The following is a 20,134-nucleotide window of genomic DNA, read 5'->3' as shown; positions in this document are numbered from 1 at the left end:
GCACAAAGTAAGTGTTTAACAAATACCATTATTATTATTATTATTATTATTTAATACATGCATTCAATAAATGAAACTAGTATTTTTAAGTGATGCTTTTACGTAATACAGACTTTCTCTTTCTTCCCATTTGGCAGTTAAAATGTTTAGACAGAGAGCTCAGCCTACGCTCTACTTCAAAATGGTAACTCTGTAGAAATGAGATTTACTCATCTTTCCACATGCACACATACTTCAGAGCTTCCTTGTGGGCCTGTTTGTTTATTGGGTGTATCTTTCTAAACTGATACAGACATTATTGTCCTAGGCAGCTTCATGAACAGTCATTTGAAGGTATAAATGATTTTTCACCTATTGCTGAATATTCATTTTTACTATTTAAATATTAAAAACAAATTTGATTACTATAACACCCAGGATTTATGTGTTGAAAATTGGTTTAAGCCAGGGATGAAAGGATGTGATCTATATTCAGAAATAGATATCCATTAAACCAAGGAGAAAGAGCTCTATACCACAGGATGGTTTATTTCTTCTACCTTCTTTTATTGTTTATTCCCTTCCTTAGTTTATTTTGCCTAGTGGAAGTAACATGACCTGGGAGTCCGAGGACCTAGTTCTAAAAAGATAAGAAATGATTAACTTGTTCTGCTGTCTTTCCTCTGCCTAGATATAGGTTGGGCTCCAAGGAGGTCTCTCAGGACGCTTTTGTACCCCGGTGCCTCAATTCCTATTTTCTATTCCTTGAAAAGTCAACTGACAAGTGTGAAGTTAACACCTAGAAGGACTTACATGACTTCATTAATCAGCCACTGCCACTTTGGCCAGGAGCACTCTCATTGCCTATGTCATTTACTCCCATGGACTTATCAACATTTTTTCTTTTTCTTTTAGCAATGACAATGCAATTCATCAGTCACCGGTTTCCTGATTATCATGACCCCACCATAGGTAAGTCACAGCTTCTTTTCCTTTTGTTCCTCCTCCTCATAACTGCCCCTCTGAATGGTATTTAATGTTAGAATATTATTTAATATGCATTATAATTATTCAATTCCATGCCTGGCAATCACTATTCTGAGAGGTTCTATCAGGACTATCCAGATTTTGTAGCTTTCCTCTTGGTGTTCCCTCATCTATAATGGTGGCATTTATCAAGTACTACTATATGCTAAGCACTGGGGTAAATAGAAACAATAGAGACCACATACAGTCAAAGAAGGAAGGAAAAAGAAAAGGCATTTTTTTCCTAATTGACAAATGAGGAAATGGAGGCGTAGAGGTGTTAAGTGACCTGCCCAAGGAAACACAACAGGCAAGTAGAAAAGTCTGGACTACAACTCAAGTCTCCCAGTTTCTAGTTCTGTTTCCTTTCTGAAAGACAATGCTACCTTCAATCTCCATAATTGACCTCTGTTAATTAAAGAGGCTTTCTCTGCAATTCTTTTTATGTGTAAAAAATCAAGGCTTTTTCTCTGTCAGTGAGAAACCACTGGCAATGATAAACACAAAGCATATGTACTATGAAAAGTCTAGAGTCCCAGCAGAACAAAAAAGCTAGACTTTGAAAAAGAAAGCACAGGGAGGAGACTTTGAGAGAGATGCTCTTTTTGTGCCACCCACAACTGGTCAGAACTCCAGCTCCTGAGACCCTTATTATCATGGAGTCTTAAATCCACTCTTTCTCTTTATAGTCAGTCATATCATAATAATAATAATAACAATGGTATTTGTTAAGCATTTACTATGTGCTGAGCACTGTTCTAAGCGCTGGGGTAGATACAAGGTAATCAGGTTATCCCACGTGAGGCTCACTGTCTTAATACCTATTTTTCAGATGCAGTAACTGAGGCACAGAGAAGTTAAGTGACTTGCCCAAGGGCACACAGCAGATAAGTGATGGAAACGGGATTAGAACCCACATTCTCTGACTCCCAAGCCTGTGCTCTTTTCACTGAGCCATGCTGTTCCTCAATTTGAGCACCTGCTGTGTGCAGAGCACTGTACTAAGTGCTTGGGAGAGTACAATGTAACAATCAACAGATGCATTATCTGCCCACAGTGAGCTCCCAGCTTAGAAAAGAGAGGGAAACAAATGGGTCAGTTGTATCACCTGTCTCAACAACAGAACTATGATGGGGAGTGGGTGATGAGGATCCATGGAGGTAGGGTCCATGATTTGACCAGGTGTATTAGCTCTGATACTGGAATTTTACTTGTACATATCTATTCTATTTATTTTATTTTGTTAGTACGTTTGGTTTTGTTCTCTGTCTCCCCCTTCTAGACTGTGAGCCCACTGTTGGGTAGGGACTGTCACTATATGTAGCCAGCTTGTACTTCCCAAGTGCTTAGTACAGTGCTCTGCACACAATAAGTGCTCAATAAATATGATTGATTGATTGATTGACCTCTCTGCTGGTCAGATAAGCATCTGAAGGGAAAAAGCAGAATGCTCCAGGGTGTGATGGAGGAGACATAATTCTATTTATTCTGACTGTATTGACACCTGTCTACTTGTTGTTTTGTTGTCTGTCTCCCCCTTCTAGACTGTGAGCCCATTGGGTAGGGACCACCTCCATATATGGCCGATTTGTACTTCCCAAGTGCTTAGTACAATGCTCTGCACACTGTAAGCGCTCAGTAAATACAATTGAATGAATGAATGACACATCACTTCCTTATCACAAATCAGTCTTGATGCCAATCTGTTTCAGATTCTGGGCCAATCAGAACCCTCATGTGTGCCTCCAGGTTATTCATAGAATAAATAGTGTTGTAAATGCAAACTTGTAAATGCCTTGATAAAATAATTTACCTTCCCAAATTTTCTTTGTACCTCCCAAATTTGCATATGCTTCAACCAATCAATATTCCCCTAAAAACAGATACCACATAGAAATATCTCTCTCTCTCTCTCCCTCTCCCCCTCCCTCTCCCTCGCCACTCCCTTTCTCTCCCCCCATTCTCCTCTCTCTCCTTCTCCTTACCTCCCCCTCCTTACCTCTCTCTTGCCTTCTGTCTCCCTCCCCCTCTCCCTTTCCCTTTCTCTCTCTTTCTCTATTACATATAGATTATAATGCTAAATCAAGTGTCATGGGATGAAATTAAAAAGTGTATTTTTACTATTTCAAGAAATGTTCTGAGCAGTACATTACTTAAACACATGCCACAAGCTTCTTAGTTTATGGAACAATTGCCCCAGTAAGTCTCTGAAAAAATTTGGAAGGAATGTGCAAACAGAATTCCTAAAACAGATGAAGAAAATCAATTTCAGAGCTGATGGTCCATGCTTGAAAGCATACATCTCCTGTTCCCTCAGCTTCAAGTGATCTGAGCTACATCACTGAAAATGGTAGCTTCTTCTGCAAAGTCATCCTTTTGGAAGCTGAAAACAATCAGCAGCACAGCAATGCATTTATAAAAACACAGACCCTTGTGGATCTTATTCATTTTATTAATTTCCATTGTTGTTTACCCTGGATACATACTGATGTTTCAAAAACAGGTATTTCATTCCAAACTCACTCTTTAGTCTTGAATAGAACAGGAAATTGATATAAATCATAAATACTTCCTTCAAGAGGAAGAAATCAAGAGTGGGTAATGTCTCCATTAGATAATCACAGGGTACATATATCATTTGAGATGAACCCATCTGGACATTCTTTCCTAACCAAGAGCTGAAATCATACATTTATCTAGCTATAAAAGGTCTTTAAAGGTGGGAGTTTGGAAGCAGTGACGTGGTATTTTATTATTCTCAATTTGATTTTTTTCATCTTTGAATTTTCCTTCTCTAATTGGCACATCAGTTAATATACCTGTTTGGAAGAATCTGAAGTCCCAAATAATTGGCTTTTCCAAGTACACAGTACAAAAATGGAGAAGCAGCTTGCCTAGTGGATAGAACATAGGCCTGGAAGTCAAAAGGTTCTGGTTTTTAATCCCAGATCCACCACTTCTCTGCTGTATGACCTTGGGTTCATTAGTAAAATGGGGATTAAGATTGTGAGCCCGTGTGTGACAGAGATTGTGTCCAACCTGTCAACCTTGTATCTACCCCAGCATTTAGTACAGTGCCAGGAAAATAGTAAGGACTTTACAAATACCATTAAAATATATGGCTACCACCTGCTGTAATAACCAATCTATTGATCAATCTTATTTATTAAGCACTTGTTGTGTGCAAAGCACTGTACTAAGCACAAAGGTGAATACAATACAACAGAGTTAGTAGGTACATAAAGTAGACAATCTTGGAGTCCTTGAAGGAACATTTTTATTAGCAAATTTCCCAAATCATGGGAATTTGCGATACTTCTTAGCACCAATAGGACCACTTTCAATCATCAGTAAACTAATCATAAATTCCCCAGGGATGAGAGAAGGGTGTGTCCTGCAATCAAATATTTTCTATTCCTTTGTCTTGGTTCTGTCTGATGAGGGTCAACAGATGAGGGCTGCAACTAGTTTCTATCAGAAACCATTTCAAAGCCTGTATTTAATTAATACCTCTTGATGTTCATTCTTCTTGTTTCGTCTAAAGTTTTCTTTGCCCAATTAGAACTCAAAATATTGAAGTTTTAAGCCCCAATAATTTAGAGATCATGTGAGCTGATCTAGAACAAGATACTTCCCCAAGGGTGTAATTGCATTCATGTTTTTCTTTGTGTGTGTGTGACATTTTCAAAGAACTGACTATAGGGTTCCAACCTTTAGGTGTGCATTTTTGTGTGCCCCTTTGAATTTTTCTTCTAAGTTTTCTTATGATGTGCTTCCAGTAAATAATGAAAAAAAAATAGAAAGGGTTTTTTCATTGTCTTTGGTTTTTTCTTTTCTCCCCCATGGTTGCTTACTCCCTTTTGTATAAGGGTGAGAATGGGTCAGATTCCAAGGGTCAATCTACATTAGTCACTGTAACACATCCCATGAGTGATAATCACATTGAACATTTCCTTTCCAACACGAGCTATGACTAGGCCATCCAGAGCAAGAGGATCCAGGGAAAAATTCTTCTTGGAACCCTGAACTTACATACCTCAAATCTCAGACTCAATGCTGACCTAGTAGTTTGAGACAGAGCTCTATGCAGGTAGTGTTGTCTCTAAAACTACAAACCCTTATCCCATGCCAGAGGCCACCTACAGAATCCTGAGGTCTGAACAGCTAATGGACTGGTAGTCTATAGCTAGAGTTCCTTCAGACAAAGCAGCAGTTTATAAGGAGGCTCTAATTCATTCAATCGTATTTTTTGAATGCTTACTGTGTGCAGAGCACTGTACTAAGCAGTTGGAAAGTACAATTCTCTCGCTTGGTTGAGATTGGGGATTAAGCCTCAAGGAATTGAATTTTAGGCTATCAGTCTGTGAGTGGTATTTATTGACAGCTCCCTGTATGCAAGGCAGTGTACTAAGCTCCTGGGAGAGTTACATAGACTAGAATTGATGATAAATATGATCCCTGCCTTCAAGGAACTTAAAATCTAGTGTGGGAGAGAGACAATAAAATGAGCTACAGATAAGGGAAATGGAAGACTAAAGATATGAACATAAATAGAGAAGCAGCGTGGCTCAGTGGAAAGAGCACGGGCTTTGGAGTCAGAGGTCATGGGTTTGAATTCCGGCTCCACCATATGTCTGTTGTGTGACCTTTGGCAAATCACTTAACGTCTCTGAGCCTCAGTTACCTCATCTGTAAAATGGGGATTAAGACTGTGAGCCCCACGTGGGACAACTTGATCACTTGGTATCCCCCCCAGCACTTAGAACAGTACTTTGTACATAGTAAATGCTTAACAAATGCCATCATTATTATTATAAATATGGAGGAGCTGGGGTACCAAAATGCTTAAGGGTACACACACAATTGCCTAGTTTGTAAACTTGTTGTGGGCAAGGAATGTGTCTGTTTATTGTTATATTGTACTTTCCCATGCACTTAGTACAGTGCACTGCACATAGTCAGCATTCAATAAATACAACTGACAGAGGGGAGAGGGAATAGGAGAAATGAGGGCTTACTCAGGGAAGACCTCTTGGAGGAGATGTGATTTTATGAGGGCTTGGAAGATGAGGAGAAGGTTATCCATTGAATATGGAAGGGGAGGGAGTTCCAGGACAGAGGGAGGACAAGAGCAAGGAGTCAGTGGTGAAAGACATGAGATTGAGATACAATAAATAGTCTGGATTAGAGGAGCCAAGTGTGCAGGTTGGGTTGAGGTGGGAGACTAGAAAGGTCAGGGAAACGGGAGAGTTATTCATTATTCCATTCATTCATTTGCTCATTCTTTCACTCATTCAGTCATTTATTCAGCAATGTTTAGTGAGGTCAGGTCACTACATTAAACACAGTGCAAATTACAAAGTAAAAAAACAACCTCTTCTTGTTCTCAAAGACTAATACAATGTATCACAGAAACGGGATTAATAACACAAATTATTATACTAATATTACAAAGGAAAAAGAAGTACAACTACAAGGACCCAAGTGGAAACAACTGAGGCATAGACTGAAAAGGACTAGCGATCATTCAATCATATTTATTGAAAGCTTACTATGTGCAGAACATTGTACCAAGAGATTGGGAGGGTACAACAGAACAGAGTTGGTAGACATTCCCTGCCCGTAACAAGTTTACAGTCTAGAGGGGGAGAGAAGTCAGTATAAATAGAGTACAGATATGTATGTAGTTGCTGTGGGCCTGAGGGAAGGGTGAACAAAGGAAATAAATCAGGGTGCCACAGAGGGAGTGGGAGAAGAAGAAATGAGGATTTAGGGGAAGATCTCTTGGAGGAAATGTGCCTTTAGTAAGGCTTTGAAAGTGGGAAAAATAAGACAGAGGACATTCCAGGCCAGAGGCAGGATGTGGATAAGAGGTCAGTGGTGAAGTAGACGAAATTGAGGTACAGTGAGTAGGTTGGCATGAGAGGATCAAAATTTGTACAAATCATCATAAAATATCCCCATTCCTAAATTGAGTCAGTATTAATAATGCCTTAAGAATTGGGTGAGAGCAGAAGAGCATCTAATGCTAACAGAGGGTCTCAGATCCTGCCTACTGGAAAAACAACCCAAGTTCATGGTATGCTGGTGGGATGAGGTCTCCTTTCCTGCCTAAGCTAAGAGCCTATGAAAATGAGCATTCCCATCTTGGGGTCTAGGATGAAGTGAGAGCAGTAGTTTTTGTCCAGTGTTCTTGATGTCATTCTCATAGTTAAGGTACATGACCAGAAAATATGCTTCATTAAATTTTTGTGCCAACAAATGAGAAGAGATTGCCCTTCAGTGACAATCTCAGATGAAATTTCACTTTTAGCAGCAGTTTTGTATTCACAGAACAGCTACATATACCATGGCATTTATAGATTTAAGCAGATGCTAAGGATAACTGTTGTGATTAGGTTACTCAAAATCTGGTGGTATTAATCCCATAAGGCCTGCTGTATTGGACAGTCCCAAGCACTCAATAAATACAGTTGATTGATTGATTTTGTAACCACATCTTATGCTTTTGTAGAAAGGTCATGCAGGGCCACTTAAGGAGAGAAGGGTCCAGGCAGGCAGATTAGCTTGAGAAATGAGTTGGTGGTGGGGAAAGGGTAATAATAAATAAATAATAATGATGGTATTTATTAAGCGCTTACTTTGTGCCAAGCACTGTTCTAAGTGCTGGGGTAGATACAAGGTAATCAGGTTGTCCCACCTGGAGCTCACAGTATTAATCCCCATTTTACAGATGAGGTAACTGAGGCACAGAGAAGTTAGGTGACTTGCTCAAAGTCACACAGCTAAGTGGCAGAAGTGGGATTAGAACCCACGACCTCTGACTCCCAAGCCTGTGCTCTTTCCGCTAAGCCACACTGCTTGATAATAATTTTGGTACTAATCACTGGCATAGATGTAAGGTAACCAGTTCTCACACAGGGCTCACAGTTTAAGCAGGAAGGAAAACATTTACTGAATCCCCATTTTGCAGATGAGAGAACTCAGGCACTGAGAAGTAAAGAGACTTGCCCAAAGTTACACAGAGGACAAGTGGCAGAGCTGACATTAGAACCCATGTCCTCTGACTCTCAGGCCCACTCTATTTCCACTAGACCACACTGCTTCTCAGGTATGAGAAATGGGGAGCTGGTTAGCTTGATATTACTACTCTTTTTTCCTGAAGACAGATCATTATTTTAACAAGGTCTTTCTTGGTGGTCCCATTTATTTTTTCAATTCCCCTATCTGGCCAAGTATTCTTGCAAAGAACACAAATCTATAGCACCACTGGGTCCTTGGTACACTAGGATGCAATTGCACATTTCTATGGAATAGACTTCACTGTGAGAGCCACTGCCTATTTAGAGATTTGGTGGACCTCTTCTTTCACTTATGCACCATGAATACTGCATAATACACTCCTCTGAAAGATTTATTCACTCACTGAGTCATCTGTAAGGACTGAAACCGCTTTACATTAGAGGAATAAAAAGCCAAATACTGTTTGTTTTGCTGAGAGAGTTGAGAAAACAAGACCCTTCATGTGTGACAAAGTACATCAGTAAGATGGACACATCATATGCTGCTTTAAGAACAGCTAATGTCTATTAGTGCCAGGGATGCATACTAAAGGAGAAAATAAATTCTATCAGAATATCTTGAAACTAGGCAAACCTCTGGGAAAAACACTCCACATTAAGTAAACATTTCAGTGTGTTGCAAATGGAATGGGATTCTAAGAGACTGAGGGAAAAGAAATGCATCATGTACAGCAGGATAAATTGATAGAAATGAGCCATAGGCCATAGAAAGCACAGACATAATTGTGTATGAATGCTTCCCTCATCAGATTGATTCTGTAAGACCTAGATTTGTTAATACATTTGATCAACTATCGTATCTTCACTATTCATCCACAAAAATAAATTCTCAAATGGGACACAAGAGATTATTACTATGACCAGGAAATTATAGAATATCAAGGGAGTCAGAAAAATGTTTAGCAGTCAGAACACTGAGAAGAGAAAATGATTATTCATTAATCACAATAGCTTAATGTATATTCACCATATATGACTTGAGAAGCAGAGTGGCTTCGTAGAGAGAGCAGGGACTTGGGAGTCAGAAGGACTTGGGTTTTGCCAGTTGCTTGCTTTGTGACCTTGGGCAAGTCAATTAACTGCACTGTTCCTCAGTTTCCTCAACTATAAAATGGGGTTACTTGTTCTCCTTCCTACTTAGGCTTTGATCCCTGTGTGCAGCAGGGACAGTGACTGACCTAGTTAACTTGTACCTGTCCCAGAGCTTAGAACTGTGTTTGACACAGTAAGCACTTAAATGCCATAAACATATGATTTTAGAAACTATCACTGAAATATTCTTATGCAGCTATCCAGGACTGGTGACAGATCTACAGTGTCCAAGAATCACCCCATCCTGACACTAATATCAATTTATGGTATCAAAGGGTAAAATGAGTGAGAAGTCAGCATGCTATCTATAGCAGACCTACCCATTGCATCCACATGCAGTGTAAGCTCTGCAAATTTATGTTTAATCTGGAGCTGGTTGGCACTTGGATAGTGACTCTAATGCTGGTTCTCAGAATCAATCAGTCACTGGTAATTATTAAGCACTTGTGTGCAGAGAACTGTATTAAACCCTTGGGAGAGTGTATGGATTTGGTAGACACGGTTCCTGACCTCAAGGAGCTTACAGTCTGTTAGGGGAGACAGGCAATAAAATAAATTACAAGTAAGGGAAACAGTAGAATATAAAGCTATGAACATAAATGGAACACCCCTTGGCCTTCCTGGTTGCATTTGCTTCTCATTTGTGAGCAGGGATTGTGTCTACCAACTCTACTTCATTACTTTCCTAAGTATTTGGTAGTGAATTGCACATAGTAAGCACTCAATTAATATTACTGATTGATTGTCCATCAGGACAGCATTGGATGGTGTATTTGAGTGGCAACCACTGGCTCTGTATTGATGAAAAAAAATGGCTATTTATAGGGTTCCCTGGGTTTAAGTTAACCCAGGGCCTCACTCTACTCCAGATTTCCTATTATTCTTCAGCTCTGTTATAACTTTGACAATTGATCCATAATCTCTTCTTGAATTGGTGCTGCAAGAGCCAAGTCATAGATTTTCAATTATTCTAATTCTTATCCATGAAATCCATTGGGGGTATTGTAGCTCTTTCTCCTACATTCAAAATATAGCAACAAAATGTGAAGAGAAGAACAATCAACTTAGGACCGGGGCAGAGATGGCTTGTCAACTGAATGAAGAGCCAAATCACACATTGCAAGTGCCACTAGATATCTTTAGTTTGCAAGTAGGATCATAGACATTTGCTGTGTCTTGTGGAATCTACTGAAGCTTCATGAGGTATCTGTCTTATCTTTTGTGTGAGAGTGAGAAGTGTCTAACACATCTGTGAGGAGTAGAATAGTTGGTTTGTACATATACATTAAACAGGAGCAGCCTTTCTGTTTTTCTCAAGCTTTCTTCCATCTGGAAACCTGTGACCCTATGTGTAGAGACCCACAGTCCCAAAATTGCCCAGTGAATGCAAGGTATAATGGGATGATTGGGTCTGTGCTGGAAGATAGCATGTCATGTCTTCATGCTGGAATAGGTGAATCTTTTTTAAAGTCCTCTCATGGAAATGAAGAGTGCAGCTGTTACTGTTTGAAAGCAAACAAGGAACCCGTAATTGTTGGCATTCTCCTAAGGAGTGGAAGAATAATGGGCTTAGGGAACAGAACAATCCTCTCACATCTGGAGGTAATCCTGTAAAATGGAGTTGAGCCATAGTATTGATGAGAAGGGAGGGCTGTTTTAATCTTGCTCCTCATTAGCCTTCGAAGAAAAGATAGAGGACTTCAGCCTTGAATATTTAACATTGCTTAGCTAGTATGTCTTACTTGGGCTAATTTCTCCTCAAAACGATATTTCATCACTCCCAACTCTGTTATGTGTCTTAAATTGTGTTTTAGCAAAACAGTGTTTGAGGAAGAAGTTTGTTCAGGCAATTATAACACTTTCCTTTTTTTGTGAGGAGGGGGTGTATTAAAAATGTGGTTTGAAGGCTGATTGAATCCACAGTGTGTTAACCATTTGCTTTACTTAGGCTCCAATATGATTAAATTTGATTTGTCTGAAATTGCTTGAGGTACACTCTCTTTGTTTTGGCCCATTCAGCTGAGGTTCCTTAAGCTGCAACACAGTGGGGTGGTAGAAACTGCTGAAGAGCTTTTAATGACTGTCCTTTCACTCTCCATTTGGGACCCTGCTTCATTTAAGCCCATCAAAGGGCTCATTCTTGTTTTTCAAATTGAAATGGTGGCATGTTAATCCCTGGGTTTGTGAAGGTCCAGGCTAGTCACTCTAGATAGGTGTGGTCTCTGCAATAGGCAGCTGCAGGGACATTCTGGGCTTGGAAGCTTGCCCTCCACAAACCCATTTGATGTAGATATGCTCTCTCCTGGCAGGTGGACCCTATGCCCATCCACTAGCAAGACAGAGCATTAATTGATGATGTGCTGAAATCCTTACTCCAGTATGTTTCATGCTGGACAGCAGTCATTGTAAATGAATGTATTAATTCTGATGTCTGTTTCTGCTCTTGGATGAAAGGTCTGATGTGACACACAAAGCCTGGGCTGAAGGGGATTCAGGATTGTGAAAGAAGTCCTGTCTCACCTTCGTGTACAGAAGGGTGTGTAGCTTGGGCCCCAAAGACCGTTTTTTAGGATGAGGTGGCCGAATCCCAAGCTTGTCACTGGTCATGTAATCAAACGTATACAGCCATATCATGTTTTCTGCAAACTGGCTGATTTTTCTCCAAATTTACCTAAAACCAAGAGCAAGTGCAGGAATCAATAAACAGTCCTTTGGGAAAAGGAATGTGTTTTTTAGGAGCATGATAGGTCATTAACCCATTCTGACCTTTGGGCCTGTCCCTCAAAGCATGATTTCTTCCTTGGAACCAGACAGCATCCTCAGAATTTTAACCACAGCATTACTTGCTAACTGCCTTAACAAAACTCCAGTGCCTCTACTCTTTGAAGACTGGGAGTATCCCATGTGATCTACCCTGCTCAAAGCAATGACAATTGCCATTGTGGGTTTCTTTTGTCAAAGCATGTGTGCAGAGCACTGTACTAAACACGTGGGAGAGTACAATACATAATATTTCTTTTTCTGGGAGCCATGGAATCAAGGAAAAGCAATATGAAATTGGTGTATATCTCTTTGATATTGGCCCAGGAACATCTGATTGGTTTCAAGCTAAGAGACCAGATGTATCTCCCCAAGGCCCAACATCCTTTTCCCAGGTCCTGCCATGGACCCCTAAATGGGTTTTGAAGTACAAATACTGTTCAAACAACTGCAGTTGGCATCTTTCCACATGGTGAACTATTCCAGATTGAGTGCTCTTTAACTATATTGTTTATATGTTGTTGAATTTCTCCTGGAATATGACTGCCCCCCTGAGCACTTCATGAACTTGAGATACGTATCTCTAAGGATCATCTCCCAGCTACATTTTAACAAATCATCTACATAATAGGCTTTGGGGATTTTTTTTCTTTTTGCAGTGCAGTACTAAATGGAGTACATCTGTATAAACTGCCTTCCCATTTACAAACTTCATTTTTAATTTATAGGGGCAGGCAAAAGAAAAGCATCTCAAGCCAGTATGTTTTTTTATTGTTCTGCACTCCTGTAAATTTAAAATAAATAGTCAAGACCTTTGTACATTAAGGCTCAGACCACAGCAATTTGTCCAGCCCATATGTGCTACATAAAAAAGAGAAATAGGTTAGGGTTGAAGCATGGAGGAACCTTGAACCTTAAGATTAACCACCTTCTAGTTTGCTGTAGTTTATGTCTGAACTCCTCGATATGCCTGACTTCAAGGCATTAAAACCCTCCAGAAAGCCAACCCTCCTTTCCCATGATTCCTACTGAAGCACAGGCATCACCCCTAATAAGAAAACAAGTATTCTGGTACTGAATCCTCCTTTAACATTGAAATGGAAGGCTGATTTTGTTGGCCATTGAGCTACAGAAGTAGATGTCAGGGTGAGACCACGCCTCACCAAAATACTTAACTACCCCATGGCAAGTGTATGGGAGTTTCAGTGTTTTCCAAAATCTGCTATCAGAGGAGGTCAGGCAGTGAATGTACCTGCCTTTAGCAAAATCAGTGGTCACTTGAAAAAAAAAAGTCCCTGTGCGACTGAGATTTGGAAGAGAAACATGATTGGTCTGGGAATCTGTCAGTGAACAATATTGCCTGAGATTCATGTCATATCATCCATCTGTTTGCCACACTTTATCTACATTTATTATATGCTTCAAGCAGACAGGGAGAGAAACTTTTATGCTTTTCCATGGGATGTTTATCTGTTCCCTCAGTTCCCCTATTCATATAGGGAGAAGCAGCTTGGCCTAGTGAAATAGGCAAAGGACTGAAAATAGGCAAAGGGAGTCAGGAGTTCTAATCCCTGCTCCATTGCTTGTCTGCTATATGACCTTGGGCAAGTCACTGAACTTCTCTGTGCCTCAGTTTTCTCATCTGTAAAAAGAGGACAAGGTATCTATTCTCCCTGCCTCTTAAACTGGTTGCTTCATAAGGAATAGGGGCTGGGTCTGATTTGATTATTTTGTATCTACCTCAGCATGTGGTACTGAGTAAATGACCAACAAATACCACTATTATTTTTTAAAATGCATACAACAGACATCCTGGATGATAATAAAATTGTAAGCCATCATCTTATCCCATAACAAACACCTAATGACATTATCAATTTCATAGAACCTCTGTTTTCCCAAGCTTTCTAGGATGGCAGTAGGATAAAGGAGCAAATGGAGAAGCTGTCAAACATATACAACAATCAAGCAAATGCACTGAAGTTAGGGTCTTGTTGGTTGGAGGCTGAAGCAAGACTGAGTGGCTCTAAAATCTTTTGCCTTGTCACCACATAATTATTCCAGCTAATGTTAGGTTATTATTAATTAATAATATTTAAAATAATCAGGTTGAACACAGCCTTTGTACCACATAGGCCTCACAGTCTAAGTATCATCATCATCAATGGTATTTATTGAGAGCTTACTATGTGCAGAGCACTATACTGAGCATTTAGGAGAGTACACTATGACAGAGCTGGCAAACACTTCCCTGCCCACAGTGGGCTTGCAGTCTAAGTAGGAGGGAGAATAGAGAATCAATCCATATTTTACAGTTGAGGAAAATGAGTCACAGAGAGGTTAAATGACTTGCCAAAGGTTACACAGCAAGTAAATAGTGGAGCTGGGATTAAGACCCAGGTCCTGGTGACTCCACTAGGCCACACTGCTTTTCCAGGTTGGTGCCTACCTAGATAAATGATAAGTGTTTTTCCTTCTCCCGGTGGCCATTTTTTCATGGAAAAAACTTTTAAATTTATTACAACTGCCCCATGCAGATATAGCGGTTGTTAGTTCACCCATTGAGGAGATCCACTTAATATTCATAAAAGAAAACAGATGATAAGGTTGTGGATTATCAAGACCCTTTACAGAATCTGGCAGCAAATGAAGTGCTGCAAGGAATACTGAGCTTAACAGTATTCTCCATGTGGTAGAGAATTCCCCACTGAGAATAATTCAATTTAATTCATTTATTCATTCCATTGTGTTTATTGAGCAGTTACTGTTTGCAGAGCACTGCACTAAGCACTTGGGAAGGTACAATACAGCAGTAAACAGACACATTCCTTGCCCACAACGAGCTTACAGTCTAGAGGGGAGAGACAGAAATCAATACAAATAAATAAATTGCAGATATGTACATAAGGGCTGTGAGGCTGAGAGGCAGGAAGAACAAAAGAAGCATGTCAGGGTGATACAGAAGGAAGTGGGAGAAAGAAAAATCAGGTGTTAAATGATCTTTCCTAACCTCTCCAACTGCAACCAAGGCATGGTTTTAGCCAATCTGTGCCTAACAGTTGAGCAGTTTGATTTTATGATGAAATGCAGCTTTTTCAGCTAGATCAGCTAGACATCTCATTTCTTCCATCCTGATTCACTTTTCCTGGTGACTTTGCCTAGTCCTCCCCAAAAGGCATAAAACAAGAGAATTTTTGAAGATTTTGTTTGGGAGAAAATGATTTTTTTCTCAATTTCTCCTACAATAGGTTCTGATTTATTAGTAGCGGATATTTACTTTGCACCCAAGAGTTATGTGTTTAGGAGCCGTCTCTGATCCCTCCTCATGATCTCTGACACATCTCTGAGTCCAGGAAGGTAGATGACTGGTGGGTGGGAGTTAGAAATCCATAGACACTACTTTCTTAACAGTGTTTATTGGACAGACACCCAGTCCAATTAGGAGAGATGCACAAAGACACTAGATTGTAAACTCTTTGAGGGCAGGGATCAAGTCTGCCAATCTATTGCATTGTACTCTCTCAAGTACAGTGTGTTTTCAACAAATATCACTGATTAATTGACACAGTATCCTAGCAAAATACGGGGTCTTTGTTGTATTTTTGTATTGTTGGATAGCTATATCTCCTAGATTGTCAGCACTGTTTTGGAGAGGGACTGTGTCTGCCCTGATTATCTTATATCTATCCCAGGGTTTAGTAAAGTGTGGCACATAGTAGGCACTTAACAAAGCCCACAGTTATTATATGGGTAGATTCCATTAGGTTTGTCCCATGCAGATGCTGTCTTAGAGTGATTTCTTTTTTTTGTACAAAAGAGCAAAGGATAACCGGTAATGCCTGGAATTATTATTATTATTATTATTAATAATAATAATAATAATGGTATTTAGTGTTTTCTTTGTGTTAGGCACTGTACTAAGTGCTGGGTGGATACTAGTAAATCAGGTTGGACACAGTCCCTGTCCCATATGGGGCTCACAGTCTCAATTCCCATCTTACATATGAGGTAACTGAGGCACAGAGAAGTTAAGTGACTTGCCCAAGGTCACACAGCTGACAAGTAGTTAAAATTAAACGTAGTGAACAAATTGTGTTAGCTGAAGCTATCACTGAGCATTCTAAAGTGACAAACCTGGAATTATTCTCTTTGGTTTGCTTTACTTGTCTTTTGAATAAATTCATTTTCTGAAGCAACAAAACAGTAGGCTATTTAGAGAGATCATCACATCACTGGTGGATTAAAGGTAGTTCACTCCTCTTCTTTTCTCACAAGGCCCAAAGGATAAGCCCTTTCTTTTCCAAACACACCTACTCTATCATGGTTTATTGCATAAATATTTTCTAAGCTGGCAGGATATTTTAGTGGTGCCTGGTGACTCATATCTCCAGCCAGATGACAATGTGAATGCCTGAAGAATTTGCAAAACAGCAAGGTTTTCTTCTGGGTTTTTATGATAGAAAGTTGATATTTAGATAAATCCTCCAGGGCAGAGATAACCCTTGGGTTATAGATTGATTTGCTTAGATGATCCATTTAAAAAAATTATGACTCCAAGGATACCATGTCAGTATTGAAATGCATAGCCTTCTTTCTCCTGAGTGTAAGTAGATTTTATTAATAAAGCCCGTTTGAGATAAGTGGCTTACATATAGGACTTCACACTTAAGTGGTAACATCAATTCTGAAATGAAACTAAAACCGTATGCTCTGTGGTACAGACTTCCAGACAGTTGTGGGATAAAATCCTGGCTCTTTATTCTTGGTATCTGAATCAATATGCTGCAAAAAACAAAAAAACAAAAAAACTTTTTTTTTTTCACAGGTTACAATTGGGAAGACTATTTATGTCTTCATGTAAACGCTATCATGCTATTCTCAGTTAGACCATGAGCCCCATACAGGATAGGGACTGTGTCCAACCTGATTATCTCGTATCTACCCCAGCACTTAATACAGTGTTTGGCACATAAGATGTAACAACTATCACAATTATCATGATCGGTCTTATTATCATTATTGTTATTCTCCCAACCTAAAATTATATCTATGAATTCAGTTGAATACTCTTTTCTTCTGCATTTGAAATAATGAGCTTATAGGTGATTTCCAGCTAAACAGTTATTGTATTTCTCTCAAAAGGAAGAAGTACTTCACAGATCATTTATGTCAAGAAAAGGGACAGAGAAAATGAAAATTGGTGTAAATTCATACTATTCATTATTTTGTTTATTTCAATAGGAAAAACACGTGACCTTTTGCCAGTATTAGAGGCTATGAGGTCATGGCAGAGAAAACTAAAATAAATTAGATTCTGCCTCATGTTGTAACAAAAAAAATGTCAATTAAGTGGTTACTCCCAAATCTTTAGTCTTGATAATGATGCGACTAAGCAGAAAATGCCCAGCTTGATTTTAATGTCAACTCAAAAATGAAGAGCAGAAAATGGTTATTATGGTGTTTGTGAAGCATTTATTGTGCCAAGCACCGTTCTAAACATTGGGGTACATACACGTTAACCATGACTTCAAAAAAAGATATTGGCAAAAACAAACAACTCCTTTATCTCAGAATGATGTTTTTATAACTGCATTAGTACTAATGGATCCCCACCTAGTTCATGCTAGTTAACAGCATTCCATTATAAACATCAGAATTCCCAAGCATGACTTATAATAATTTTCAAAGGTAGAAGATGGGGGAAGGGATGTTTGAGGCTGTGATATGGGAATGAAATAGAGGCTCACTATAAGAGGGCTGCATCCCTCCCAAATTAGCTGCTGTTTTACATTTAATATTTAATTTTTACTCAACAATAGAAACGATTTTCAAGCTGTAGTGGGTGTGATCATCTTCTGAAGCAGATGGAACAGATGCAGTCTAGGCAATCCCAGACAGAGGTATAGAGAGTTAATTCAGTTGAGAGGTGAGGATAAGAAAAAGCATGACATAGAATGGTGAACTGGATGGGCTCCAAGATGCTCATTAAGCACGTGACTAATTTGAAGATGAGAACATAATGCAAATGGGAAGAGAATGTAGCTTCCTGGTTTTGTGAGATATCGCTGTGTGAGATTGTGTGCGCCTCAAATAGCATAACGGCTGGGGGCATTAGAAATGTGTCAGTGTCAGGTTTTAATTGGAAATGAGTGGTCGGTGGAAGACATTTTAACATTAAACACTAATTTCCATAAGATTTACTTAGGTAAATGTGCTCTCTAGTGATGCATAAAAGCATTACTGAAATTATCTTTAATAAGACCAAGAAATGTTTCTAAGATTCTAGGAGAGAGAACAAACAAGATGCAGGACATTTTTAAATGACCAATTCCTCCAACTATCTATAGTGGCAAACATTTTCCCTCTCCTATTTTTCATTTTTGCTGCTGCATGGGAAAGTGCTCACTGGCCACATCAAAATTTTCTGGGGGGAGTTCAGGCATTTTCCATCAATAATTTTTGATTGAATAGATGGGGATTTATTTTGTCATTTTTCTACACATCATTTTGCACACATCTCCCCAACTCCTCAAAATTCTATAATGGTTGCCCATTCCTCCCCACAACAAGTAGAAAATCTTAACCATTGGCTTTAAGAAACTCAATTAGTTATCTTCCCCCCACTTATCTGCACTCTGCTCTTGCTATACCCTCAAATGCTGCTCTCTTCCCAAGCCAATCTTCCTTCTCTCTCTTTCTCTGTCTCTCTTTCATTTTCACTCTCTTACACACACACACACACACACACACACACACACACACACACACACACACAAAGCCCCCCCCCACCCCCCGTATAAAACAGAAAAAGCTGTTGGTGTTTGTAGAAAAAATATAATCCCCTGGTGCTACTCTCCTTCCCTCGGAACATATGTATAGTGAAGGCTTTTACTGTGGCTTTTTTTCTGGTGATCATTTCATCTAGAGTGCATTTCCTTAGAAACTGTAGGTTAATCAATACATCTTTCCTCATGTTCAAGCTTCTAAATTCAAAATTGTAATGTGTCCCTATGTATAATGAAATTTTTCAATTAATAATCAAGTTCCCTACTCATATGAATTTAGAATTGTAACAATTCATCCTTTTCTTTGTGTTTTCCCACTAAAACAGTCCAAAAAATGTGCCTATCACTGACTCAGAAAACCCTAAGAATTGTAGGTCCCTTTATAATGACTGAAATAGATGAGAAATATCTACATATGAATCTCCCACTAGGTTCAAAATGAGTTCAGGTTAATGAAACCACTGGAATCACATGCTGAAACTATATCTTAGAGATTGACACGATTCAGGCAGAGAAAACAACAGCAGGCAAGCAGGGATTTTTCAAATTTGGTATTTCGATTATACAGCTAGTTCTTTAGCCCCTGGGCAAATATATAAACAGTAACATAAAAAAGGTGCTGTTGCTTCTAAGACTTAGTCTTAAAGCAGTGAAAATGCCCAGATGTGCATGCAGAGAGAAAAAAAATCTCTATTGTTGATTGTAGACAGTTTAATGAATTTGATAGATGTTAGCTGGAATAACCAGATGTAAAAGCAGCCTGTCCCTAGGCTGTTCTCCTGACTTGTAAGAGACAAGCAGGCTAGTACCACACTGGCTCAGCACCTGTGCATCTTCTCAATCCTTTTCCTTGTGACATCATCCAGGTTAAATACCACTGATGATTGACTGATTCTTATCAACAAAACCTGCAAATTCTACCACCAAATTCCTATGCTCAAGATACTACTAGTTTCATGGGTTTTTGGTCATTCCCTCTTCCTCCAAATTTTCTTAGGTATGTCACCATCCATTATTTCCAAGAAGCCCCCAAATTTAAGGTCATCCTTAATGCCAAACTTTTTCAGTGCTCGCAATATTGAATCAACTGCTTAATTGTGCTGGTACTTCTTCCACAACAGTTTCTGAAAGTACTCTACTCTCATCAACCAAACAGTCAATCATATTTGTTGAGCACTTACTGTGTGCAGAGCACTGTACTAAGTGCTTGGGACAGTATAATACAACAATAAACTGACACTTTCCCTGCTCACAATGAGATTACAGTTTGGGGGGTGGGCAGACACTGATATAAATAAATTACAGATATGTATGTAAGTGCTGTGGTGTTGGGAAGGGAGAAGAACAAAGGGAGCAAGTCAGGGTGATACAGAAGGGAGTGGGAGAAGAGGAAAGGGGGGGCTTAGGGAA

The 20,134-nt window shown here is 39.3% G+C and overlaps 1 protein-coding gene across 3 annotated transcripts in view; it reads left to right on the top strand.

Moving 5' to 3' along the window:
• Window positions 1–20,134, top strand: part of RIT2 (Ras like without CAAX 2) — a 341,404-nt gene that overhangs the window by 79,966 nt on the left and 241,304 nt on the right. For all 3 annotated transcript variants that reach the window (XM_038744086.1, XM_038744087.1, XM_038744088.1), the window contains exon 2: window positions 895–951. In XM_038744086.1, coding sequence (XP_038600014.1) covers window positions 895–951 — 57 coding nt within the window. The remainder of the gene's footprint in view (window positions 1–894; window positions 952–20,134) is intronic.

Source organism: Tachyglossus aculeatus, chromosome 3 (genome assembly GCF_015852505.1).
Source record: "Tachyglossus aculeatus isolate mTacAcu1 chromosome 3, mTacAcu1.pri, whole genome shotgun sequence".
NCBI classification, from domain to species: domain Eukaryota; kingdom Metazoa; phylum Chordata; class Mammalia; order Monotremata; family Tachyglossidae; genus Tachyglossus; species Tachyglossus aculeatus.
This window is presented reverse-complemented; position numbering and strand designations above follow the sequence as displayed.